Source organism: Sphaeramia orbicularis, chromosome 12 (assembly GCF_902148855.1).
Source record: "Sphaeramia orbicularis chromosome 12, fSphaOr1.1, whole genome shotgun sequence".
In the NCBI taxonomy this organism is placed as follows: domain Eukaryota; kingdom Metazoa; phylum Chordata; class Actinopteri; order Kurtiformes; family Apogonidae; genus Sphaeramia; species Sphaeramia orbicularis.
In genome coordinates, this window is record NC_043968.1 from 64,252,578 (window position 1) to 64,276,619 (window position 24,042).

Here is a 24,042-nt window from a genome sequence, read left to right on the forward strand (position 1 = left end):
AGACTTTAATGGAAGGTTCTCCACTATACAATTCTAATTTGCTTGTGAGTCGTATGACAAAGTTCACATGGCTGTCAGATTCTATATTAACTGTAGCGTGTAGGACTGGATGACATAAAACTAGGATTAATCTACACATCATGTAATCTGACCAGCTAAATTCCCACAAGGATGTAGATGCACTGTCCACTTATTTCCATTCATAAGATGCATGTATTTCTCTATCATCATAAATTCGGTTCAGAGCTTCATCCCAATTTTAACCCATAAAAGCCCAGTACCACTTTTGTGGTAGTCCCCAAATAACTATTTCTTTAAATTTAATTTTTCTCAAGTGATTTATCACCAATTATTATAATATTATCTCCTTTATCTTGCACATTTTTCAGTGAAAATCAGGTATTTTCCTGTAATTAATTTACTGATCATGTAGATGTTCATAAAAGCTCAGATTAAAGTTGAGGGTTATATCAAAGCAAAGACAACTGAAGAAAAAGTGACTTTTTCAGCAAAAAGATCAATGACTGAACATAAACCAAGTGTCTCCATTCACTGTCATTGATTCAACTTCATGGGTTTTACTGGTGAATCAGTGTTGCAGAGGATGACAGTATTTCCACATTCCCTACGGAGCCTCTGAATGTCCAAATGGGTCATATCTGATGACCACAAAAAGATGACAAACTGCATTTTACACCAATTAGTCAGGTGGCTTGATGCTATGATTCAAATTTACTGTTACCAGGTAAATAACAGCATCATATTGTGCATGAGGCTTCTTCAGACAAAGGATTTTAGCCTAGGAGCCCACAAGAGATTTCAAAAACTTCTCCCAAAACACACAGCTTCATGTGGAACAAATACTGCTTTTCATAAGTCTCAAGAATAACACTAATGACATTATGTAATTTTTTTAGGCTATTGAATGAGCTGAATCTGATTTTAATTTGTGCAAGTACCAAGGACTAGAGGAGCTGTCTTCACAATGTTGTGTTAATACGATTACACAAAAAAATTTTGCAGTAAGGCACTGACAAACATGGGCTCATTTAGAACACAGTTGTTAGTACACAAAGATGATTAACATGAGGTTATTCATGTTTTGTTGGAGGCTGAAAAAATACATGTGTCTATTTCATGTGTGTATGGTAAGATGGGTTTCATACATTTTTGTTGTTTGCACCCAACTGTGCGCTAAGTTAGCTAACTTTACCTCACCTCACCTCTGACCTTAGAACAGGGGTCGGCAACCTTTACAACTTAAAGAGCCATTTTTGTCTCTGAAAAAAAAAACAACAGAAATCTGTCTGAAGCCATTAAAAAAATATTTAAACCCATCTACATTTTACCATGAGGCGACTGCTCTGCTGTAGCCTATTTGTGATTAGTTTGCTGTTTAACTTTGTATTTCCATTACAATAATGCAACGTCTGGTGCATTTATGAAATTATACAACTACAAGAAAGAAAACAAGCAAGATTTGTACCATTTTTTTTTTTTAATGATGGACACTATTTCCAAAACACAATTACATTGTGTAATGGACAAAAAGTGCAACTTTCATGTAAAGTGGCTTACCTACAAACAAATACAAATAGAGCATCTTGTATTGAATTTGGCAAGAAAATAATCCATTTTGGTTTTTATGCTGTCAAAAAATTATTTTATTTCGTGTAATTTTGCAGATAGACAAAGATAGAATAGATTTAGGGCTACAATGATGTTAAAAAGTAATGACTCATTCAGTTCATTTCAAAATGTTCCTTGTGTTTCTGAGCAGAGGAGCCATAGAAAGATGCTAAAGAGCCATATGTAGCCCTGGAGCCACAGGTTGCCTACCCCTGCCTTAGAACAACCAAGGGAGTTGTTATTGATATTCACCAAGGCTGCATTGTGAAAGTATCTTTGAAATGCATATTCCTGTTCACTGTCTAACTTTGTCTTTCTGATATTTCAGATTCATATCAGTCATATACCATTACCTTTAGAATATTTGATCTATATGTGACTTATTATTTTGCTCCTATAATGTCATAAAACAATGGAAAAGTCCCTTCACAAGTTCTCGGATATCCTTAGATGAAAATGTGCAAAATGTTTAGTCCATAGAGAGTGTCCATAGTCAGAACTAAACCTCTTACATTCTTTGTCAGTCTGTAGAAACATGGTCAAGAAACATGGCCACTATCATTCAGCACCGGTGACTTTTAGCTTCACAAAAGAAAAAAATTACGACAGCCTTCTCTAAAGCTAAAACAAAGCTGCTGTTTGACTTCCACAGATCATATAAAGACTCATAATACACTTACAGACACATGGAGCTAACATTATAGTAAATTATGCCTTTAAATAGTGATTAAAAAAGCTGGTGTAAAGTTTCTAGTTGCTAAATATCATACATTACCCCAGTATTCCTCCTACAATTGTATTAGGGGGGCGCCTCCCCAATGGCACCTCTCGCCCCCCAAAGAATGCAGACCGGCACAGCCCCAGCCAGTGGATCACAGCCGGGCACAGCCCCATGGATCCAGCTCTGAGTAAGGCTCTCCATCAGCTCCCAGTTACATGTCTATATGTATCACTTAGCACTTCATTATTGTAAAAGAATGAACAAGAAAACCACTCGGAGAGTGCAGATCTCTGCCAAGGCAGATCAGTGCCCCCGCCCCGATCACCACCAAAATTTAATCATTTGTTCCTTGTGCCAGTATCAACATTTCCTGAAATTTTCATTCAAATCTGTCCAAAACTTTTTGAGTTATCTTGCACACGGACAGACAGACAAACCACCGCTGACAAAAACATAACCTCCTTGGCGGAGGTAATAAAATGAGCAACCCCCCCCCACCCCGGGCCACTCCACACCATAACCAAGCAAATCTTTCCCAGACACACCCCAAGGATGGAAGACTAAGGGAAATACTGTTAACTATTAACAACACATTAAGTGGTTAAATATACTTCAGTACCTAGTTATGGTTCCAATGTAGGATTGGATAGGAGCCATTTTGGGAAGGGCGGTTTCCATCTCATGTTCATATATCTATATTTAGACATAAACATGGAGTGATATCATGCACCTGCATGTTTAAAGATAAACTGAATCTGGCAAAAAATAGGAAATACAACTGGCAATATTCTAAATGTTGCATATAAAGATGTTAATTCTTACGTGTGCAGGCCATATTGGGAGGATCGGAATCAATCTTGTAGTAGCCATCCTCACAGCTGCATGTGATGGATCCAGTCTGCCTGGCCAAGCTGTGCGGTGGACACTTACTGCACGCCAATGCTTCAAGCAACGAACGGTAAAATCCCGCTTTGCAAACTGAAAGATAGGGAGGTGGTGGGGATGCCATGGGGTGTTTGGAGTCGGATGAAGAACAGATGAGATGATAAGAGTAGACATACAAAAAGAAAAGGGATGGGGGTCATGGGGAGAGGTAAAATGTGGGGAGAGAAAAAGCAGGACAGCATCATTAGTTACTTTGAAAAAAAAGGAGGTCAGCATCACAGTGGTGGAAAATTTTCCCTGGGTGGTTGTAGTTGTTTTGAAGCTCCTTATCTGCATTGCTGGAAATGAAAGAGGCATTTGTCACCTATTATTTGTTGTCATATTTATATTTTTCTTTCTTTCCTGCTTTTGAAGTCTGATTTCTCTCTAGGGATGTTGTTTTTTTTTCTTATCCCACCTGTGCAACCCCGTGTTTCATCATTTCTTTTTATCTTCACGGATAAAGTGTGAGCTGCTTCAGAGTGCTAAAGCAGTAGTTGGGCATTTTGGGAAATACTTTGTTTTGTTGCCACTGGACTCTAGGGAGTTACCACTGACGGGGAGGAAACAAAACATCCCAGCACATTTTATTCTTAATACTTTTATATTTTGGCTTTACTGATGGACAGACATAAGAAAATCAATTAATATATAAGCTTAACATTGTTTCTGGACAAATATGATATATTATCAACATTCTCTGTACTTGGAAAGAAATCCAAAATGTGAATTTGTATAAATATTCACCATATTGTTTATGATTCAAAGATTTAATCTAGCACCTGATGTGGAATATGCACGTGTTTCACACATACCATTCAACAAAATATGCAACATACAGTAAACAGAAATATGTGTTCAGCGTTTACATTTGCCTTAAAGAAAACAAGCCGAGTAACAACACAACACCTCTTCCACCCACACAAATGCACGGAGACGGCTGATCTAAGTGGGGCAGGTAGACAGCAGGGTGACACACTCAGAATGTTAACACACACGGATACATCAACAATTTCTGTCACCATGGCAACGCCCCAAGCCGACCAATCACTGACATGTCATGGCATCATTTTCTTTGTGATTTTGCTGTTGCACCCAGAAGGATTCAAATATACATCTGAAATGTAGGATAATGGTAGAGTGCATAGAGGAGAGGAGAGGAGAGGAGAAACAAAGACAAACTCAGCGAGACAAACGAAGAGAGGAGAAATGAGGAGAAACTGATGGGGTCGTGGTAGTGGATGGAGTACAGGAGAAGAGAAATGAGTAGAGAGGAAACAAACAGAAATGATGAGACAAGAGGAGATGAAAATGGGGGACATGAGAAACAAGGAGAGGAGAAATCAGGAGAATAAAGGAGAACCAAGGGAGGAGAGGACATAATGGCTTAGCAGAGATGTGGTAGATCCAAGGAGAGGAGTCTTAGACGACAAATCGGAGGTGTTTGATGCGTTCGTCCTCTAGTGGCTGTTAGGGTGCGAGCTGTTGTTTCTTAATGTGGCTGTAAAGCATGTTCACACTGCACCAGTGATTTACAACTACATAATTAAACTTCACCTGAGAGGACAGGGAGACAAAGGGCTGGGAAGGACGGTGTACAGGAAGATAAAAAAGAAACATGGAATGACAGCCATGAAAGGTGAATGAAAGACCGGGATTTTAGGGGGAAACGGGACAAGAGGAAGGAGGAAGACAAAGGATGAGACAAAGGAGTGGAGGCAAAAGGGGAAGCATTTTCTTTTATATGTGTGTGTGTTTTAGGTACTAGACAGTGGTGGCTCTGATTCACCTTGATGGAACCTTGGTCTGTTGTCATGGAACATTAGGCCTGAAAAATTCTCCCTCTGCCCTGGATGTTTCTTCGTCTCACCTCTGCTTCACACGAACACACCAATGCACACATGCGCACACACACGCACGCATGCACACGCACACTATCTTTCATTAAATGTTTGGCACGTTAGGATGCCTAATGATAAGTTAGGACTCAAGACACTGCTTTTGAGGCATTCAGGAATCTGTCCTAGTTCTGACTGAATAGATGGTAATACAGCTGATGACATAATTCATGCTCGACTGAGCACAGACACTCATGTATGCCTTCAGGGTTTATGTTATTCAGTCATGAACAAAATTGTCTGGGTGCTTTTTCAGATTTTAGTTTTTTGGGTTAGGGTTTTTTTGGGGGGGGGGGGTCAGTTCATACCATGGATTAAAGCATAAAAAGTGAATGTAACCACAGCTGCACAAGCTATTGGTTTGTAGACTGCTGTTTTGAAGCACTGCATCTGCATTTTGGTTGTCCAATTCAATGTTTTTGGACCCAGAAGTACCGACATTTGCTAGGGAGGTTTGAAGAGTGGATTGGTTAAATTCATTGAGGTAGCACTAATGCTATCACGGACACTGATCATATTGCTAACCAACTCAGTTATGTTAAACAGCACCAAGTAATACAATAACTATTAAGATATATGTATAGTTGAATTTCTATACATGAGTCAGGCAATAGTGCTGCTAACCACTGCACCAGCGTGCCACCCTAAATAAGTATGTTTAATATATGACCATACTAATTTGCACCAGTGATTTAATAACTGTTAATGCATATATGTAGTTGAATTTCTAATAATCCATCTATTTTCTGAACCATTTAAGGTTTCACGGGTTGGCGCTGGAAACAAACCTAGGACCTTCTAGTTGTGAGGCGATAGTGCTAACCACTGGACCACCGTGCTGCCCTAATAATGTAAATATGTTTAGTATATAAACATATTAATTAGCAGGCTAACTGACAGACCATATAATGCAGTACTGAATAAATGCTAACATTTACTATGGCAGCTTAGTTACATTAATAGGCTCAAGTTCCACCCCTTCTGGTTGTACCCATGGGACTTTATTTTGGGGGAAAAATGTATTGTAGCCAATGGCAAGAGACAAATTAAATTTTTGTCCCCATGTGAATTATGCATCATTTAAAGGTGCAGGAGACTTTCGTGACAAATTTTTCATCAAATCTGTAAAACCTCAGTCATAGCCTAAGTATCACAAATCTGTAAGTCTTTCTATGATTACTCACCTGAATCTCTTGGATTACGGTGAACAATTTTGAAGTGCCATCCACCATAAACACACCCATGTGTTTACATTCAGATCCGGGAAGGAACTCGGGCATCTCTGGCTCTGAATGTAAACACACAGGTTTGTTTGTGGTGGATTGCACTTTGAAATTGTTCACCGTAATGAGAGAGATTCAATGCCAAAGACGGACCAGAGTTCATTTTCTTAGGAAAGTCTGGATTTTTTTTAGGTGTGAATGCAAACATGCAGTCTCTGATTTGAACCAAACAACTGGTCCATTCTCAAATGGACTCTGGTCTGGTTCACTTCTGGTGTGAATATAACCAGCCTCAAACCGAAACAAACCAAGGAACCATGCACCTTTTTGTGCTTGACAAGCCACCATAGCCATGTGGCATTGTGGATAATCAACAAAACTGGAAGTAGCCAACCTGCATGGGTAGCCAGAGCTAATAGCAGCAGCCATGAGCTGTGGACAGACGTGGAGTAATGAGAAGATTGAATGTCTCACTGACATTTGGTCCTACTGTACATAGGACCTCCATTTTGTTTTCATCAACACAACATGTCTCTGATTCACCCCAACCCTGACTTTTCTGTCCAATGCCAGTACAGTTCATCACATGCGTACTTCTGTTTACAAATTTTGGGTCCACTAGCAAAAAGTGCAATGAGGATGTGATCCGACCCAAAAGAAAAAAATTAAGTCTGCATTCGATCTGAACCAAATAACCGGACCAAAGAACTTTCCAGGTGTGAATACACCCTTAATGTATGTGAATCATGTGCGATCAGAGATGCAATCCACTCAGCTGTTTAACACAAAACTAGATGGGGTTTTTTTGTTTGTTTTTTTCAGTATTTTTGGCACAAACCACAGCTATCTTGGCTTGTAAAATCACCTTTTATCTCAACAAACATCAGGGTGGGACAGTGAAAAGGACAGGATATGGGCTCTCTACGGTGACTTAACACTGGTAAAGACATCTGCTTAACGAAATCCTTTAATGATGACAGTTCAGTCATATATTATCAACATGAAATCCTTTTTTTTATAACTACAGAATTTGTTTTATATATTCTGTTAATTCTTGTTTTATTTATTTACTCATTACATGCTCGAAACACACAATCTAAACTAACAGAAGTGCAGTCTGTTAAAAATGAAAAATAAAAAATTCAGCTAATTGAAGTGCACAATGTTACATTCAACAAGCAAACTGTGATTCACAACTGTTACCCAACACCCATATGGCAGGGAAATGCTGAGTATTTGCTCTAATATCAGATTAGCACAGCATCAATTGACAAGTAGTCATTAGCGGGCCCAGATAAAGTGATTATAATGACTCCTGGAAAAAGAGGGAGGTTGTCATTTTTCTTTTGAATGGATTTTTCACAGCCAACATTGTAATGTTCGGTGGTGTTCGACTTCCACACTGGTTTCAGTTGCCTCTTCGTTCATACATGTGGAAGGTCAATTTTTAAATCCAGGTTTTGTATTGAACACCAATTGACTCTATTACATTGTTAGGCTCTCACTGTGCCTGTGTGTGCATGTCATATAGAGGAAAATACTGTATTCAGGGCAGTAGGACATACCTGATCTTTTACATGCCCCTCTGCCCGTTGCCACACACATATACATACACACACAAACACACACTGGTGAGCGGTTGTATCGGCTATAGATTGATTGCCCTTGTCTGGTGTCTAGCTTTTCTTTACTTCATCCTCCAAACCCCCAAGGCCAAATCAATAAAAACAGGATGACAGCTCATTTCATATATACACACATGCCCGCATGCACAAAGCGGAGTGGAATAAAACAGAACAAAACAAAGAACAAGCAGCAAGATGAGCTTAAGGGATTTTATTAATTTAATGTTTCTGGATGTTGCATTATTAGAACAACCCTCACTTATTTATTTATAATGTTGGGGCTGAGTTTTCACTGCTTGGCATTGGAGTACTGTGTTCCCCAAAGACCATACATCAGTCTCACAGTATGGGCCTACTGTGGTTCAGTTCTATAACAGTTTCATACTTGGACTCCCCACTGAGGATCTAGATTTTTCTTTGGCTAAAGTGGCTTGATGTCACGCGTGTGAGTAACTGTCCAGTTTTTCTATCTGTTCCATAAATGGGAACATACTGTAGGTCAGACAATGTTCAGAATTCTTTATAGTCTAAGACTTATGGCTTATTTCGAGGATAAAATAACCTGTGTAGAAACGCAGACAGATAACTAGACTCAGACTCTGATTTATTCTGACAATGTGGTGTCAAAAAGGACATGACATGTTGTGACTAATTTCAGAATGATGCCTGGAAATACTCCTCCCCTGGAAGTTATAAATGGTGATGAGAATGATTTAAACATCTGCAATTAAAATGTGCAAATTGGTGTGAAAAAAAAAAACAAAAACAAAAAAACATTACATGTCATTTCAATGAAAGTCAATTCCAGTTGACTAATAAGCACTAACAATGGAGACGCTGAGTTATTTATTAACATTCATTCCAGTTCATTTCCACTGAGGGTAAATAGATTATCCATGGAATACAGATGCACTGAACATGGAATAACATGTGGAAATTATCTAGATGCATGTATTGTCAGAGATGACATGATGGAATGAGTGCAAACTAAATGCTTACATGATGTAGCATTTTGCACTTTTTTTTACTTAATTATGTCACTAAACATTCACCACATATAAGCAAAAGGAAGCATGGAGGTCAAAGTGGCTAGCTGAAAGCTAAAATTCCCAATTACAATGAGACAGCATAAATAATAACATACATTTTCAATGAATTACACAATAAGAGCAAACCACAGCTTAAGGGTAGCTTTTAATCACATCAGCGTAAGAGCACTAGGATAGCACATGTACGTAAAACGTAATGTAAATGCAAAGCTCACAGTTTGCACAATAACAAATTAAAATGCTTAAAACATAATAAAATGTGTAAGTTAAAGTATCTTAAATAATACCAATAACAAGACAAATAATCTAAGAAAATACAAACTAAACATCAGTAAATAAAGGACATAAAGTGAAATAAGAGTCTGTTATATACTTAAGTATGCATGTAAAAATGAATGGGTATGAGTGTGTATGTGCATGAAAACCAAAAAATGTTGTTCTTAAAACACAGCCTTATTTATAATATTTGGTTTCAAGTCCTTTACTTCACATGCATAAGCAGATATCTTGTTTTTATTGTGTTCTATTTTCTACATATCCAGTAATAAAACACTGCTTGTGGTTAGCACTTAAAACCATAGAATTCCAGGGCACCTTGTATTTTCTTTATAATGAATTTCAAACACACTTTTAATACTGGTTGCCTCTTTGTTTCTTCAATGATCTTTTTGCTCTTACCAATTTAACTTCATCATTTGCTCATTGTTTGTCTTCTTAGAAGCTTCCACTGAAGCCTCTTCAGATGTGACCAAAGCTTCAGGTGCAATCAGGTGCTTTGATTTAATTGTTTAAAGGGACACACGTTCAAAGACACACATTTCCTGTAATGAGATTAGCTCTGGTCACGGTGGGCTCACTAAAATGGCTCACTCCTCATTGTGAATTCAACCTGAATAGAAACTGTTGGCGGTACTTGGAGATTATGAGTGTGTGTGTGTGCGCTGCCCTTGGGCAAGCTGTCTTTCTGACGCCATGCAGCTCTTAATGCAAAGCACAAAGGGTAATAGGTAATTAATATGCAATACACACTAATATGCCTGCATGCATGTGTGTGAGTCCATGCGTGTGAGGTTAATAGGTAATTAATATGCACCACACACTGGCATCCTAGACAATTAAAGATCCAGCGTTGTCCACTGATGCTTCGTAATGAGAGTCCTCTTTAATTGGAAACATTTCATTGTAAACATGTTGATTTATATGACTGGCTGTCATTTGGCGGGATTAGAGAGAGTAAGTGATTAAGGAAGAGAAATGTAAAGAGAGGGGGATGGGGATATGAATCAGGGAACTTCAAGCATAAAATGTTACATAAATGCTGCTTATATGATAAAATATGCAAAAAAAAAGGTATTAGACTTATTAGTGTGTTTAAATTAAAATATGTGAATATAGAGAAAGGGGACTGAAATATTAAAATACAAAACTGACACTTAAATAACAGGAACAATGAACAATATGAGACATAATTTATGAAACATATGTTTAACTGACAAAAAGAATGTTGGGAAATGAAAGTCAGTGAGAGAAAGATGAGCCAAATATTCTTAAAAATGATAAATAACACTGCATTGATGGATGAAAGACAAAAAATAATCTCACTGAGTAAAAGGTGTATTAACATCAAACTGCGCATCTTAATGTAAAATACCATCCTTGCACAAAAGTAGAGTATGATGGTAACTTCATACTCCACCAGACAAAGAGTCACATGTTGCACCAGCCTTGACCCTGACTTGAAGAACCAACCTAAAGAATAAAATATACAACTATGTCCAGGCATTTCTCAAGGGTTAAATAAACACGAGTAGACGTGACGGTGCATTCAGACAAAATAAAGAGTGACAGCCAAAGGACTCACTTCACATCACGTACATAACACTGACTTATATTTGCATCTTTCCTCTCAGTCCCCCAACTGTGCACAGATTTAGCAGGATTGACATAAAAATAAACGTTGACAGAAGAAAGACAAAAAATGCTAAGGCTGAGTTTCAATACAATGCTTATGTTGTTAACAGATACTATTGTGAACTAATAAACCAGGCAAGGAAACACAGTAAATATCCTGTTCCTGTATTTGTCCCACAGTGGGCTAGTGGCGTAAGAAAGATAAACAGTGTGTGTGTGTGTGCACATGTACGTGCTCCTATTTGAGTGTGCACGTCCATGAAGGTGTCATACCTTCAAATGTTATTGTTTTATTTCTGTGTTTGTGAGCATGACTCTGTGTGTGTGTGACCAATGCATATTTATGTTTGTGAATGCCTGTGTGAACACAAACACATGCAGATGATTATACTATAATAATATACAGTCAAGTCAATGGGGTTTTCCTGTCTGTGGGGCGGCAGTGAGGGTTATTGTTCTGTACCCAGTTATTCTCACAATGTGGCCACATGTAGAAATCTAGAGGTCAAGGTGGTCACAATGGCTTTTGGAAAGGAGCACATTTGCAGGATTAATGAAATTCAAGCGGGGAAGATTGAACACAGTAGTGCATCATGATGATAGATCATTTGTCATGTTATATTGAGCCGATTTATTGGTATATAATTCAACCGATTTTTCAATAGGTCCAGTTACAGTATTTCTGTAAATGTGCAGAGATCACTGGTGCAATTACAATACTCAAGAGCTTTATTCCAAACCCTAAACAAGTAACTCACCCTACCTCTGTGCAATTGTGTAACTGTCAAAACACATGCAGCTTGTTTTCCTACTCTTCCCTTATCCTATATTGCCTGTATATATCCTTATTTATGTACATATTTCTCATCTGTAGTATAGAGTTAGCTTTTGCATATTTCAGTAGTTTTAATAGTACTTTAGTAGCATATGCATATTTCATATTTTATCCTGTACCTTTTTGTACATGCCTACATTTTTCAGTATTTTAATGATATTTTTTGATAGGGTTTTTTTCTGGTAAACAGAACAGAGCTGCTGAACAAATTTTCATTGTTCCTGTGACAGTGACAATAAAATTCTATTCTATTCTATTCTATTCTATTCTATTCTATTCTAAAGCCCTCACTGATCATTGTTTGATGTATGATTGTGTTGGACGGTCTGCCCTGTCCACACTCATCGGCATGTTCTCATCTGTAACTATACCCTTGGTCTGATCTCCAAAATTAGAGCTGTCAAAAAAGTACAGGTAGTTACAGTCTTCGATTCCAGGATTTATTCTTACTCTGTTCCACAGGTCTGTACTGAACAGGGAAAAAGGCCTTTCCATCTGCTGCTCCCTCTGCTTGAGGTAAATCCCAGAATGTCCTAATACTGAGGAGCTGCTTTCACTGGACTCTTTTAAAAGGATTTTAAAGGTAGAAACATCTGGTTGTAGATGTGTTGCCTCATTTATTTACCTATTTAAAGTGTGCCTGGAGTGAATTTTCATTGCTAGCTATGTCAAAAGATCCCATATAATACTAGCTGTTCAATCAGGTAACTGTCTTCATAGCCTGTTGTCAAGTATGCGCATGTACTAAATCACTGCTTCGTTAGACAGTCATGGTCAGAGACACGTTACCTCCTTCATGGGCTGTTCCAGCACCGTTAGTGACACAGACTTGTTCTATGGTCCGATTATCTGGCCTACGATGGACTGGTCACTGACCCTGTGCAGCAGATACCAGCCTAAGATGACACATTATCAGATCAAATAAGTAAATCAAATAGGTTCAAATAGGATCAAATAGGTATTTACATCCATTTCCTCAAAACGGCTAGCCAGTTTGCTTCTTGGGCATGTGCTTTCAACTCAGTTTCACTCAATGACTGCTGTTTGTTTACGTGCACTCCATCACCCACAATCAATGTGGGTACGCTACTTGTGGCCAACAATGGCTGCTCCACATAGGTTCTACCCCCGCTCGTAATTCATGTAATAAAAAGGTCCAGTGTGGTTATTGGCGATTTTTTACTGAATTTGCGCCTCTGTTGCTTGTAAGTAACACACAAAGTACAATTAATGTCGTAAGCGTGACCAGTACTGGTACACTTTAAACAAATTCTTTACATTTAGGCATTTTCAATTTCTCTTGCATTTCATATAATGTCTGTCATATGTATGTTTGGCTGCTTCCCTGTCCCTGAGATTTTTAATTGCAATTAGTCTTTCAAAAACAGTTAAATAAAATTTAGAAAAAGAAAAATCTGTCATCACAGATAAATTCAGTTATATGTTATGTTACATTAGTACATAAAGCGCATTATTGTAAATGCCTATTTATTTTTGCTAAACTGTGTGCATAATACACTGGGTGTCCACGTCCACAGACACTAAATAGACCTCTGTCAAAAATACAACACAGATACAAGAAATAAATGTTGCCAATGACCACTTCTGTGTTTTTGCATCAAAAATGCATGTCTAATCAACATTTCTAGTTACAAATAATTCAGTGATATATCATGTCATGGTACTTTTTTTCTAACAGACATTATGTTACACATGCACTTTGACAGGTTTAGGAATATATACTGGGTCTTGATTTAATACTGCAAAGTCTGCAAAACTATGACCAAAAAAAAAAGACTCACAATGTAGTAATGCAGGAAAAGATAATCTTTTTGTACCTATAACCAAAGTACTTTAAAACTAAAGATGTATGCATGTCTCTGGAGGTAAGTTACTTAATTTTCATATTTGCCACCCTAACACCGTCTTGCCCATTCAGGGAAAGGTGAAACTTGATGGATTCTTCAATAAACAAATCCCCTTGAGATTATACATATCCATGTTTTGCTGTTTTGCACACAAAATGGCTGAATGATAAAATGAAAAGTGATGATTGGGTTGAATTTGTAGTGTAAACTAGCATAAATGTAAAGCTTCTTTTATTAAAACAGCAATTTCATAACCTTCTAACAATGTGCATGAAGTTTTGCGTTTCCTACACACTGATTCAGACTTGTAAAGAGGTTACGAGAAAACAAGCCAACAAACTGTAACTGTTGTAAAAACTGCAAATGTTGTGTAAAGTATATCATTTGGGAGCACTATCATCTGACCTAAATGCATTAGAAGTGTCCATGACTACCAGTCCTACAGGCCACCACTGACTGGGCCTCTGGAGACCATCAGGCTTTCATGGAAAGAAGCTAGCTGTGCTGAATGAAACACTTTATTAATATTTCACCAACTGCAGGAATGTGTGTGCCTATGTGTTTTCACTCTCTTAAGTCTATATTTGCGAGGACCAATTAAGAGTCTTCTGGTCACTGCTGGAAAGTGAGGATGTATTAGTTGGCTATCGCTTCTTCAAAGTGCCGTTAGAAGGTTAAAAGTCAATTTGGGGGTTGAGAGCAAGAGGAAGGGTTCAGTCAGTGTTATGCAGAGGGGCTCAGGGAATCCAATGGGTCAAAGAGGAAGTATAGTGAGAATGTGTGTGTGTGTGTGTGTGTGTGTGTGTGTGTGTTAGCCGTCAGAAGGGTGAAAGGGAGGAAGCACTTCTGGGAAAGTCAGTTTACCCAACAAGCACTCAGGAAGCACTTTAGTTGTCATGACAGCACCGCCACGTTGAGATGATTGGGTGATGGAGGAGAGAGGGATGGGGGGGTGAAAGATGGAGGCGAGAGCAAAAAAAAAAAAGCGAGGGAGTTTAGCAAAAGAGCAGCGGTTTCCAATGAACAGGACCTAAAAAGATGAATGGCAGCCCCTTTTTGCAATAAATCCAGTCGATTCATATTTCAGGAGATGATGGAAACAGAACAGCTTCCTGCTACTTTCAGATTCCTGTGCTATCATTCACCATTCTGTTCCGTCTCCTGGGCAATTCAAGGATGACAGAACTTCTATTTCTGTAAGGATTTTCTCAATGCTGTTAAACCCAAATAGATAAGGACTGAAAGCACAGATTAATATTAGATCTATGAGATCTGCTGAATTCTAATAACTACTCTACTCACTTTATACAAGAAGGTCGGCAAAGATACACAGTAACTGATTTAAATAACCCCAGACACAATAAAGAATCTGAAATTTAATATAATATATAATAACAGATTAGGTTTTCAGTTCAGGACACAACCTCCATGATGTAGAAAATCAATTTCAATTTGTTTTACATTTTCTTTTTAATGAAAACCCTGCAAAAGTTAACTTTTGAAGTAGAAAGAAGAAAGAAATAGGAGAAAATCACACACAGAAGTAATATGTAGAAGTCTGAGTTGGCTATTAAAATACTTTGAAACTTATTAATGACAGAATTTCATTCATCATCATTTATACACTACAACATGTACTAATAAAACTAATCAAACTAATACAAAGTTTTTTTACTTTTGTTTGTTGCCAAAAAAGTAAACATCCAAAACCTTTTATGCCATTTCTTGAGAGATTGTGTCAGCATTAAAGTCTCAGGAATGTTAAAGTAATTTACTCATATCATACAGCTATGATATGTATGTTCATGGAATTGATGCAGATTAAAATATAGGACTTGACTGAAATCAAATTAACACTATTTATTTAAGTATAATCTGTCTTGTCTTGTGTATATATCAAAGAAAAAAAGTCATTGTTGACTTTTCACAAAAAGAAAAAAGGTTCAGAAATTAAAAAATGTATTTTAAAGAACCTTTAGCTAAGATTGATAATGTGATCCAAGATCTGACCTTCAATATTTAGTGGTTTTAGATCTGAACCTGGTCCAATGGGGTCAGATAGACAGCATCAGAGGGTACAATATAAAACACATTCATATAGTGTCATGACATTTTTGTTGACATTTAACTGCATCAAACAATTACATTGCATTTTCCTATGTTTATTTTATGACATTAGAGTAGTTATGTAATAATTAATCCCAGTTTACTAATGCACATACGCCTTATGAACATAAAGAGAGACATTTATTGGAATTACTGTAGGAACATATACATAAAAACCTAGTTTCCTTTGGCTTGTAGGCTTTATCCTATTTTGCATTTCCACAAATAGAATAAAGGTTTCACCAATTAGTGGTTTTCAGACAGCATTAAGCCTTTACCTTAAATGTCAAACATGCATTTACAGCATTAAGAAGTGGAAAAACAGCACTGGTGTTAATGAACTACCTCCTCAACTACCAGAGTGGCAGCTGACTTCAGTGTTGTATTAAATAATGAATTCCACTGTACGAACAATACTTATTTCATGCACAGTGTTTTTCTGAATCCAAATGGCCTTTGGTTTTTGGATGGTAAACTTAGATTCAGACTCAGCTTTATTGTCATTCAATCAATAGACATGACAGAAAGAAATATAGTTAGCCTGGTCTAGGTGTTTGTAGCATAAAATAGGATAAAATAATAAATAAAATAGATAAAAGCTAAATAGAATAGAATGAAAACTACAATAAAATCTGCTAAAACAGGTTTTCCTGGATCATCTCTGATGTGCTGCTGTGGTCCTGCTTCTCTGCTGCCTCCATTTATGTATCCATATGAATGGATGTGACAGTGTTTATTATATAGTTACATGGATGGTAGATGTCTGTATTATTGGTACTAACAGCTGTAGTAGTAGTATACCCACTCCACTGTTAGTACTTATATTTGGAGTAGTAGTATTAGCAGTTCTGGGTATTTGTACTAGTTAATGGTACGAGTAACAGCAGTTCCAGTTTTTAACAGTTAACCCTCTCTCTTTAACCCCAACTGGTCAAGGCATATGGCCAACGTGGGTCTGCTCCAGTTTTCTGCCGATTAAAGGTAGTTTTTCTTTTCACTGTCACCAAGTGTTTACTCCTGGAGGATTCTGTTGTTGTCTGTGAATTGGCTGAAGAGTCTGGTTTAGACCAGCTCGAAATGTAAAGTGTCATGTGATAACTTTTGTCATGATGTGGGGCTATATAAATAAATTTGATTGATAAAATGTAAAAACTAAACCTCTGAATATGTACATTATTGCACAATATACAGAAACAGCTTAAGGTGGTGGTGCATGTAAGCAGCATCAGTCTTATGTGATATCATTTTATAAAGCCTAAAATCCCTAGTGGTGTTGTTCGATGCAGTGTCTGTTATACTTAACTAGCAAAGTAATAAAGAAGACAAGGCACTCAGTTGTTGGAATCCAGATCCTTATCAGCACGTGTCTATTCATATTGAAATGGCAGATGCTGCCACGATCATGTGTGTATCGCCATGTTATACCAGTGACTGCAATACCCTTGTCACCACACCATCAACCACAAGCCTCACACTCCATGTGTGAGCCACTCGTTTGCCATCCCATAATTCCCTGGAGGGGTGAAGGCAGAAAGCTTCCTCACATTACTACGCCAGTGAGACAGTTTCTGATGGCAGCACCGGCACCGTGACCAGATCAAGTTTGACATATGCTGCAGTGACGTCTGACAGGCAGGCAAACATGGAGGAACATCAGGGGAGCCCTGGCACCGAAACAAAGTATTGTCAGGGGAAACCCAGCCCTCCCCCTGACACACTTAGACGACACTGGCTGACTGAAATTTCCACAGCTTTATCCACTAGTGAGAGCCAGTTCATTATTCCAACCAATACTTCTAATTGAAGATGTCAACAATCGTCATTTAATTTGACATCCTCGTTTTCACTTGTATTCTTCATCTACTGTAATTTTTTTTTCCTGTACCCTCCCCCAACTTCGGCTCCTTTTCCCCCTCGACTCTGCTGCCCATCCTATAGTCTTTTTTCTTCTGTCACATGAATTCAGTGCAGCCTGAATCCAAATATCACAAAGCTGTCAATCCCACTTCCACGTTCACCCTTTATTCCATCTTCTCAACATGGCATTCAGCTGTTATCCTATCATTTCAACACCCCTTTTAGCACTTATTCCATCTTCCCAGCATCCAATTTAGCTCATATTTCTTCATTCAATGACAAATCCCGCCATTATTCTATCACTGAAGGACTCCTTAAAACCCTTATTCCATCCTTGAAGTACTCCTTTAAGCTCTTATTCCATCATTTTGTTTAACTCTTCGTCTATTATTCCTACATTCCACTCAGCTCATACGCTATCACTTTGATATTCAAGGAGTCCTTATTCCAGCCAACCTTCCATTCAACATTTATTCTATTTATCCTTTCATCTATGTACTCTGCCATTTTCTATCCCAACAGCATTATTATGACCCAAATCACTCAAACAATCCTCTCAACTCTTATTATATCATCTCAATATTTTCATTTTATTCCAGCGTGTTGGGTTGTATTCTTTTCATAAAGTGTGTTAACCAGAACATGATTAACCCCACTGTGAGCATGTGTTTGGAAAACACAACTTATGTAGGATTCAGATTTTACACATTGCATCATGGATTTGGAAGAATGGATGAGCTAGTAATCTGGTACAGAAAAAATGCAAGTGGGCTGAATTGAGTTCACCGTGATACAGCAGCATATAAAATCTTTTCATCAGTGTGTTCATTCTTTCAAATTCCAGTTAAAATAGCAGCAGAAAATACAATTAAAAAAAAAAAAAAAGTACAGTGCTTTTATTATCAATGGCAATTTAGTTGTACAAACAACTAACTTCTTTTTCTGTTCATTTTATGTCATAATAGTAGTTAATAGTAGTTAATAGTAGTAATAATACATATGTTCCTTATAGCCTTATGATGAAAAAGAGACATTTACTGCCTAATTTATTGCTAATTTTCCTCTAATATGCCATTAAACCAGGGGTAATGCCAGAATTTGATACTATACACCTTCATACTAGCCATCTCCTATATACATACACACACACACACACACACACACACACACACAGTATATCAGTGGATTTGCATCTGAATCTTAATAGTCATTTGTAATTAGCTCTTCCAATAACATTTAATCACCCACCCCATCTAAAAACACCCATAAATCTTGCATTAGATTTTCTAAAGTCTGACAACAAAGCTAAGAGTTGCATTCAGAAGTCTCATTTCTTTTCAGATCACTTTAATTAGAATATCCTGAAAGGTATGGTAACTATGGAATTTTTTGCACAGAAACTGTAAACCATAGCAAACGAAGGATGGGTCATTAAAAGAGCACCAATGAAACCTTAAATTATGAAAAACAATGTCTAAATAGTAATATACAGTATATATGACTTTTCTGCTAGTTTCATCCCATTTTTATACTGCTAAATGGAGACAACTCTAACCATGATACCAAACCATCTCTGTAAGGTCACACATTCAGTCAGGCTATTTACATTATGCTTACATTTTTTTTAATATATAATTGTTGTACATATTCTTAAAGTATGTTTTATATTGTGTGCTCATATTGTGTTCATACTGTTTTCATTTAATATATGAGTGTTTACCGTTATACCTTTGTTTGTAGCCGAGAACTCCCTGTCTAAATTTCGTTATGTGTACACATTAAGACAATAAACATTCTTGAATCTTGATTCTTTAGTAATAAATAAATAATAAATAATGACAGGTCTAGATGTTGTTTGCCAAATAGCATAATTGCCTAAGTCATTTTTTTGGTGAAATTGTGAAATCTGCATGAAATGAAGCAGCAGTGTTACGAGAGTAAAGTTACATAGATATCACAATTTGGCCAAAAATATGACAGGCAATTATGCTATGAGGTAACAATATGTAGGCCTGTCATTATGATTCCGAAAGATTCAATAATGTTTATTGTCATTAAGTGTACACACAACGGAATTTAGTCAGGGAGTTCTCAGTGAAGAAAGCGCAAACTTAAATACTCAAATATATTAAATGATAAAACACATTATAAGAATATGCACAACATGTAAAAAAAAAAGAAATAAACTGTGAATGTGAACTTACAGAGATGGTTTTACATCATGCTTAGAATTGTCTCCATTTAGCTGTGTAAAAATGTGAGGATATATAACATATAATAACAATATAATGAAGATATATAACACAATAAATCATTTGCTGTTTAAGGTCAGTTTCTACTTATGTTCCTTCTCTATGATTGAAAAGCAGAAGCTAAACACAAAACAGAATTTGTTTGCAATTTCTATGTAAACTTAGCCAAAAAAAAAAAAATTACATTGTTACTGTCATCTGCAAAAACATGATCAAAACCAGGATAAGAGAAAATGACACCCCTAGTCATTCATCCAAACCCATTCAGTGCTGCTTTTCACAGTCATATCATATTTTAGTGTCCCACTCAGCTACATTCCTTCTAAAATTCATTCATTTTAAGTCACATCTGCGAGGCCAAACTCAATCTACAACACCCCCCCCAATCTTACTCATCATCCATCTGCCCACTTCTATCCCCAGTTATCCTCTCTCCATCGCTATCACCACACTGAAACAACAGCCATCCATCTCTCTGTCTCTTTGCCCTCACACTCGGTGCTGTGAAATGTTCAATTTATCTTGTGTCCCCTAGTTTTCCTATCACTTTTCTCTGTACTCCTCCCATCTTTCCATCCATCCCTTTCCCCATACATGGACACCCCCTGCCCTCCTCTCTCCTCTGTCTTGTTGGCTTTAAAGTGCCTCTGGCTATCAGCAATTATCTCAATTGCGCCTACATCTATACATCTTCTCCAACCACATACAATGATTTTAGATGTTATCTGACAGAACATTATTACTGTTATAACAAGGAAGGATACCCACAAGGGTTTTGTGTGAATATAGTTACTTTCTATGGGTCTTACTGAAAACTTAAAATTGAACATGAGAGATAATAATCGTATTAACCGTAGTGCCATATGACAAATACAGGAAAAAGAAATGGGAAAAAATATCTCTTTTAAGTATGAATGCTACTTCACTATTTGTCTTAACCCATTAAGACCCAGTGCTACTTTTGTGGCAGTTCCAAAATGAATTTGTCTCTCTACTGAACCTTTCCTAAGTGATTTAGCATCATTTATTATAATATTATCCTCTGTACTGTGTGTTTTTGAGTGAAAATCAGGTAGTTTCCTATATTTAATTCACTGACGATGCAGATGTTCATAAAAGCTCAGATTAAAGTTTAAGGTTATTAGATCAAAAACTGAGAAAACTGAAGAAAAGGGGATTTTTTTTTCAGCAAAGATATCATTAACTAAATATAAAACAAATGTATCCATCCACTCTCATTTGTCAAAGTCCATGGGTTTTACTGATGAATCAGTCTTGATGAATCATGACCATGTTCACCACGGAGCCTTTGAACCTCCAAATGGGTCATATCTGATGACCATGAAAAGATGGAAAAATTGCATTTTACACCAAATATTTACATGTATTGATAGGATTAGTGGATCAGCAGATATTAAACATTTTAGATCAGTAAATGCTTTTTGTCAGTGGTGGATATTTGGGTCTTTATGGGTTAAAACATCACTTTAGAGATATTTTTACCCACAAATGCTATCCTATGGAAGATGCTCACTAGCCTATACGCAAATAACTTGACAATGATAATGATGATGACAAACTAAAGGTGAACAAAAGGCAAAGATAAATTACAAATTTAACAACCAACAACCAAACAAACAACCAAAAAAACCCCCAAAAAACTCACACAATGAACAACTACTTAATTGTGGCTCTTTAAGATCACTTTATGTCCAAAATGGAGAAGGAAGAACCGAAGCTTATGTTGTCTAACCCCAATTTACATGATTTGGCTAATCAGCTAAAGTATACAGTCCATAAAAAAAGAATAGGTCATTTATTAAATTACTGAAAAAGAGAACCAATTATAGCATCAATAACTCATATTGTTGGACTCATGTTCATTGTTACTATATCTCTGGAAAATAAGGTTTTTATACATCTTAAATTTTATGACGCTTTCACACTGTTTCATAATTTGTTCCATTCTATTCCTATACTAGATACACATCTTTTTAAGATTTGCTTTAGCCAAATGTTTTATATTTAGTTTTTCTCTATAGTCAAATAATTTTTATGTTTCTTGGAAGTCATTTATTTCAACAAAGCAGTTCAAGCTGGAAACATGAAGCTGTAAACTGCTAAACTGCTGTGTCAGACATGATATGCAGTGTAAATTACACACACCACACACAGAAGACCTGCCTGATTCTATAAAATCAGCTGTGGGAGGAAATTTCAAGATCCCTGTGAACAACAGCAAGGTAAAAAGAGGATGGCGTGACACGGGAGACTCCATGACACAAAGTGGAATAAACCGGTGTAACAGGCTATAGTATACCCCCGTCTGGACAATATCCAGGGTTAAAGCAGCCGAGGCCAGATTATACCCCGGGTATGTTCTGGTTTAGGGCAATTTATCCCCCCTGGGCCAGGTTACACCCCCATGATATGAGTAGTGGTATTCACTTAGGGTGTTTTCACACCTGAATTTCATTCTGATTCAGAGAGTAATGTATTACAATGTGTTACAGTGTTGCACATCACCTTGTTTCGGTTCGTGTTCACACTGCTTCATGCCCCCAACATCACACCCATGTAAACAGGTGGAAGCCATGTTCCATCATGTGCGCACTGAAAATCTTGAATACTTTGGAGTTTTTGTGCATGATATCAAGGATTTCCAATTTATGCGCGCATTTCATCTCTTCGTCCGTCCAAATTGCTCCTTGACTCATTTTCTCCACTTGCTTATCTGGCAGCCGATGAAAGGTATGAAGGTATGAAGTCTACTGTCTGTTTACGTCTGGAAACGGCACTTTTTTGACAGAGTCGCTCTGCTTTATGGTAATATTAGCAACATCACAGCGTATCATACTCAGAGTAGTAGAGAAAACAGTAGTTGTCTATTTCTGTCGCTGTGATCATGTTGGAACTGTAAATGAACTGCTCTGCGGAGCAGTTGCAACCAAACTGAGATCACTTCTTCCAAGCGGTCTCAACTCAGTTGTTTTGTTTCCGAACAGAGCACAATTACTGCTTTCACACATGCCCAATTGAACTGAGCCAAAGACTTGCTCCGAAACAATGGCTCCAATCGATCCAGGTGTGAAAACACCCTAATAGTGAACTTCAGTGAACATTTATATCGTAGCGAGGACTCATTGAGTTTTAGGATGTTATGACTTTTCTTATACGATGAACAGTCAAATCAAATGAACATCATGTTACAATGGCATTATAATGTTTTATTTTTAATGTGCTTTTATGGGAATGTGTAAACACAACTGAGAGGTGTGGTAGTACTGTTTGATCTTTGTAGAAGTTGACTATTTTTACTGATTGAAGTTTTTCTGGTTGAAGTAATAATAGTAACTGTTTAGAGTTTTCAGATTTAAGTCAGTTAGTTTTCTCACTTAACTTACCTGACAAAGCTGAACCCAATAAAATGTTGAAAGATTAAGTAATTCTTCTGTATATCAGTCAACACAACTAATATCATGGGGGTATAATCTGGCCCAGGGGGGTATGACCGTGGGTATAGTCTGGACAGGAGTATACTCTGGCCTGTTACACCGAGTGTGTTTGAATTCACATACTGTATACTACATACTGAATAGACGTACACTAGATAATACATATTGAAGACACGTACACTGGATACTGCATACTATTTCCAGCAGCAGCATACAGTGCAGTATGTTGTATGTGAACATTAATGCTTCTCACCATAGAATCAAATACCAGCTCTTTAGAGAGTTACCTAAAAATATCAGTGAAATCATTTGACCCTGAATGAGCTTGTTCAGATTATCCCTTCCCTATCATGCATTACATTGCATATTGATCACATAAGTAAATTTTTTTTATCTTTGGCACTGAAAATTTAGGAATATATATATATATATATATATATATATATATATATATATATATATATATATATATATAGAGGGTGGGGAAGCGAAATTTACAATGAACATTTAGTTGTTTTTTCTCAGCAGGCACTATGTCAATTGTTTTGAAACCAAACATATATTGATGTCATAATCATACCTAACACTATTATCCATACCTTTTCAGAAACTTTTGCCCATATGAGTAATCAGGAAAGCAAACGTCAAAGAGTGTGTGATTTGCTGAATGCACTCGTCACACCAAAGGA

General features: G+C 37.1%; 1 protein-coding gene across 1 annotated transcript in view; it reads right to left on the reverse strand.

Annotated features, from left to right (window-relative positions):
* epha5 (EPH receptor A5) overlaps nt 1–24,042 on the reverse strand; it is a 132,375-nt gene that overhangs the window by 76,265 nt on the left and 32,068 nt on the right. Inside the window, exon 4 of the mRNA XM_030148803.1 lies at nt 3,173–3,328. Coding sequence (XP_030004663.1) covers nt 3,173–3,328 — 156 coding nt within the window. The remainder of the gene's footprint in view (nt 1–3,172; nt 3,329–24,042) is intronic.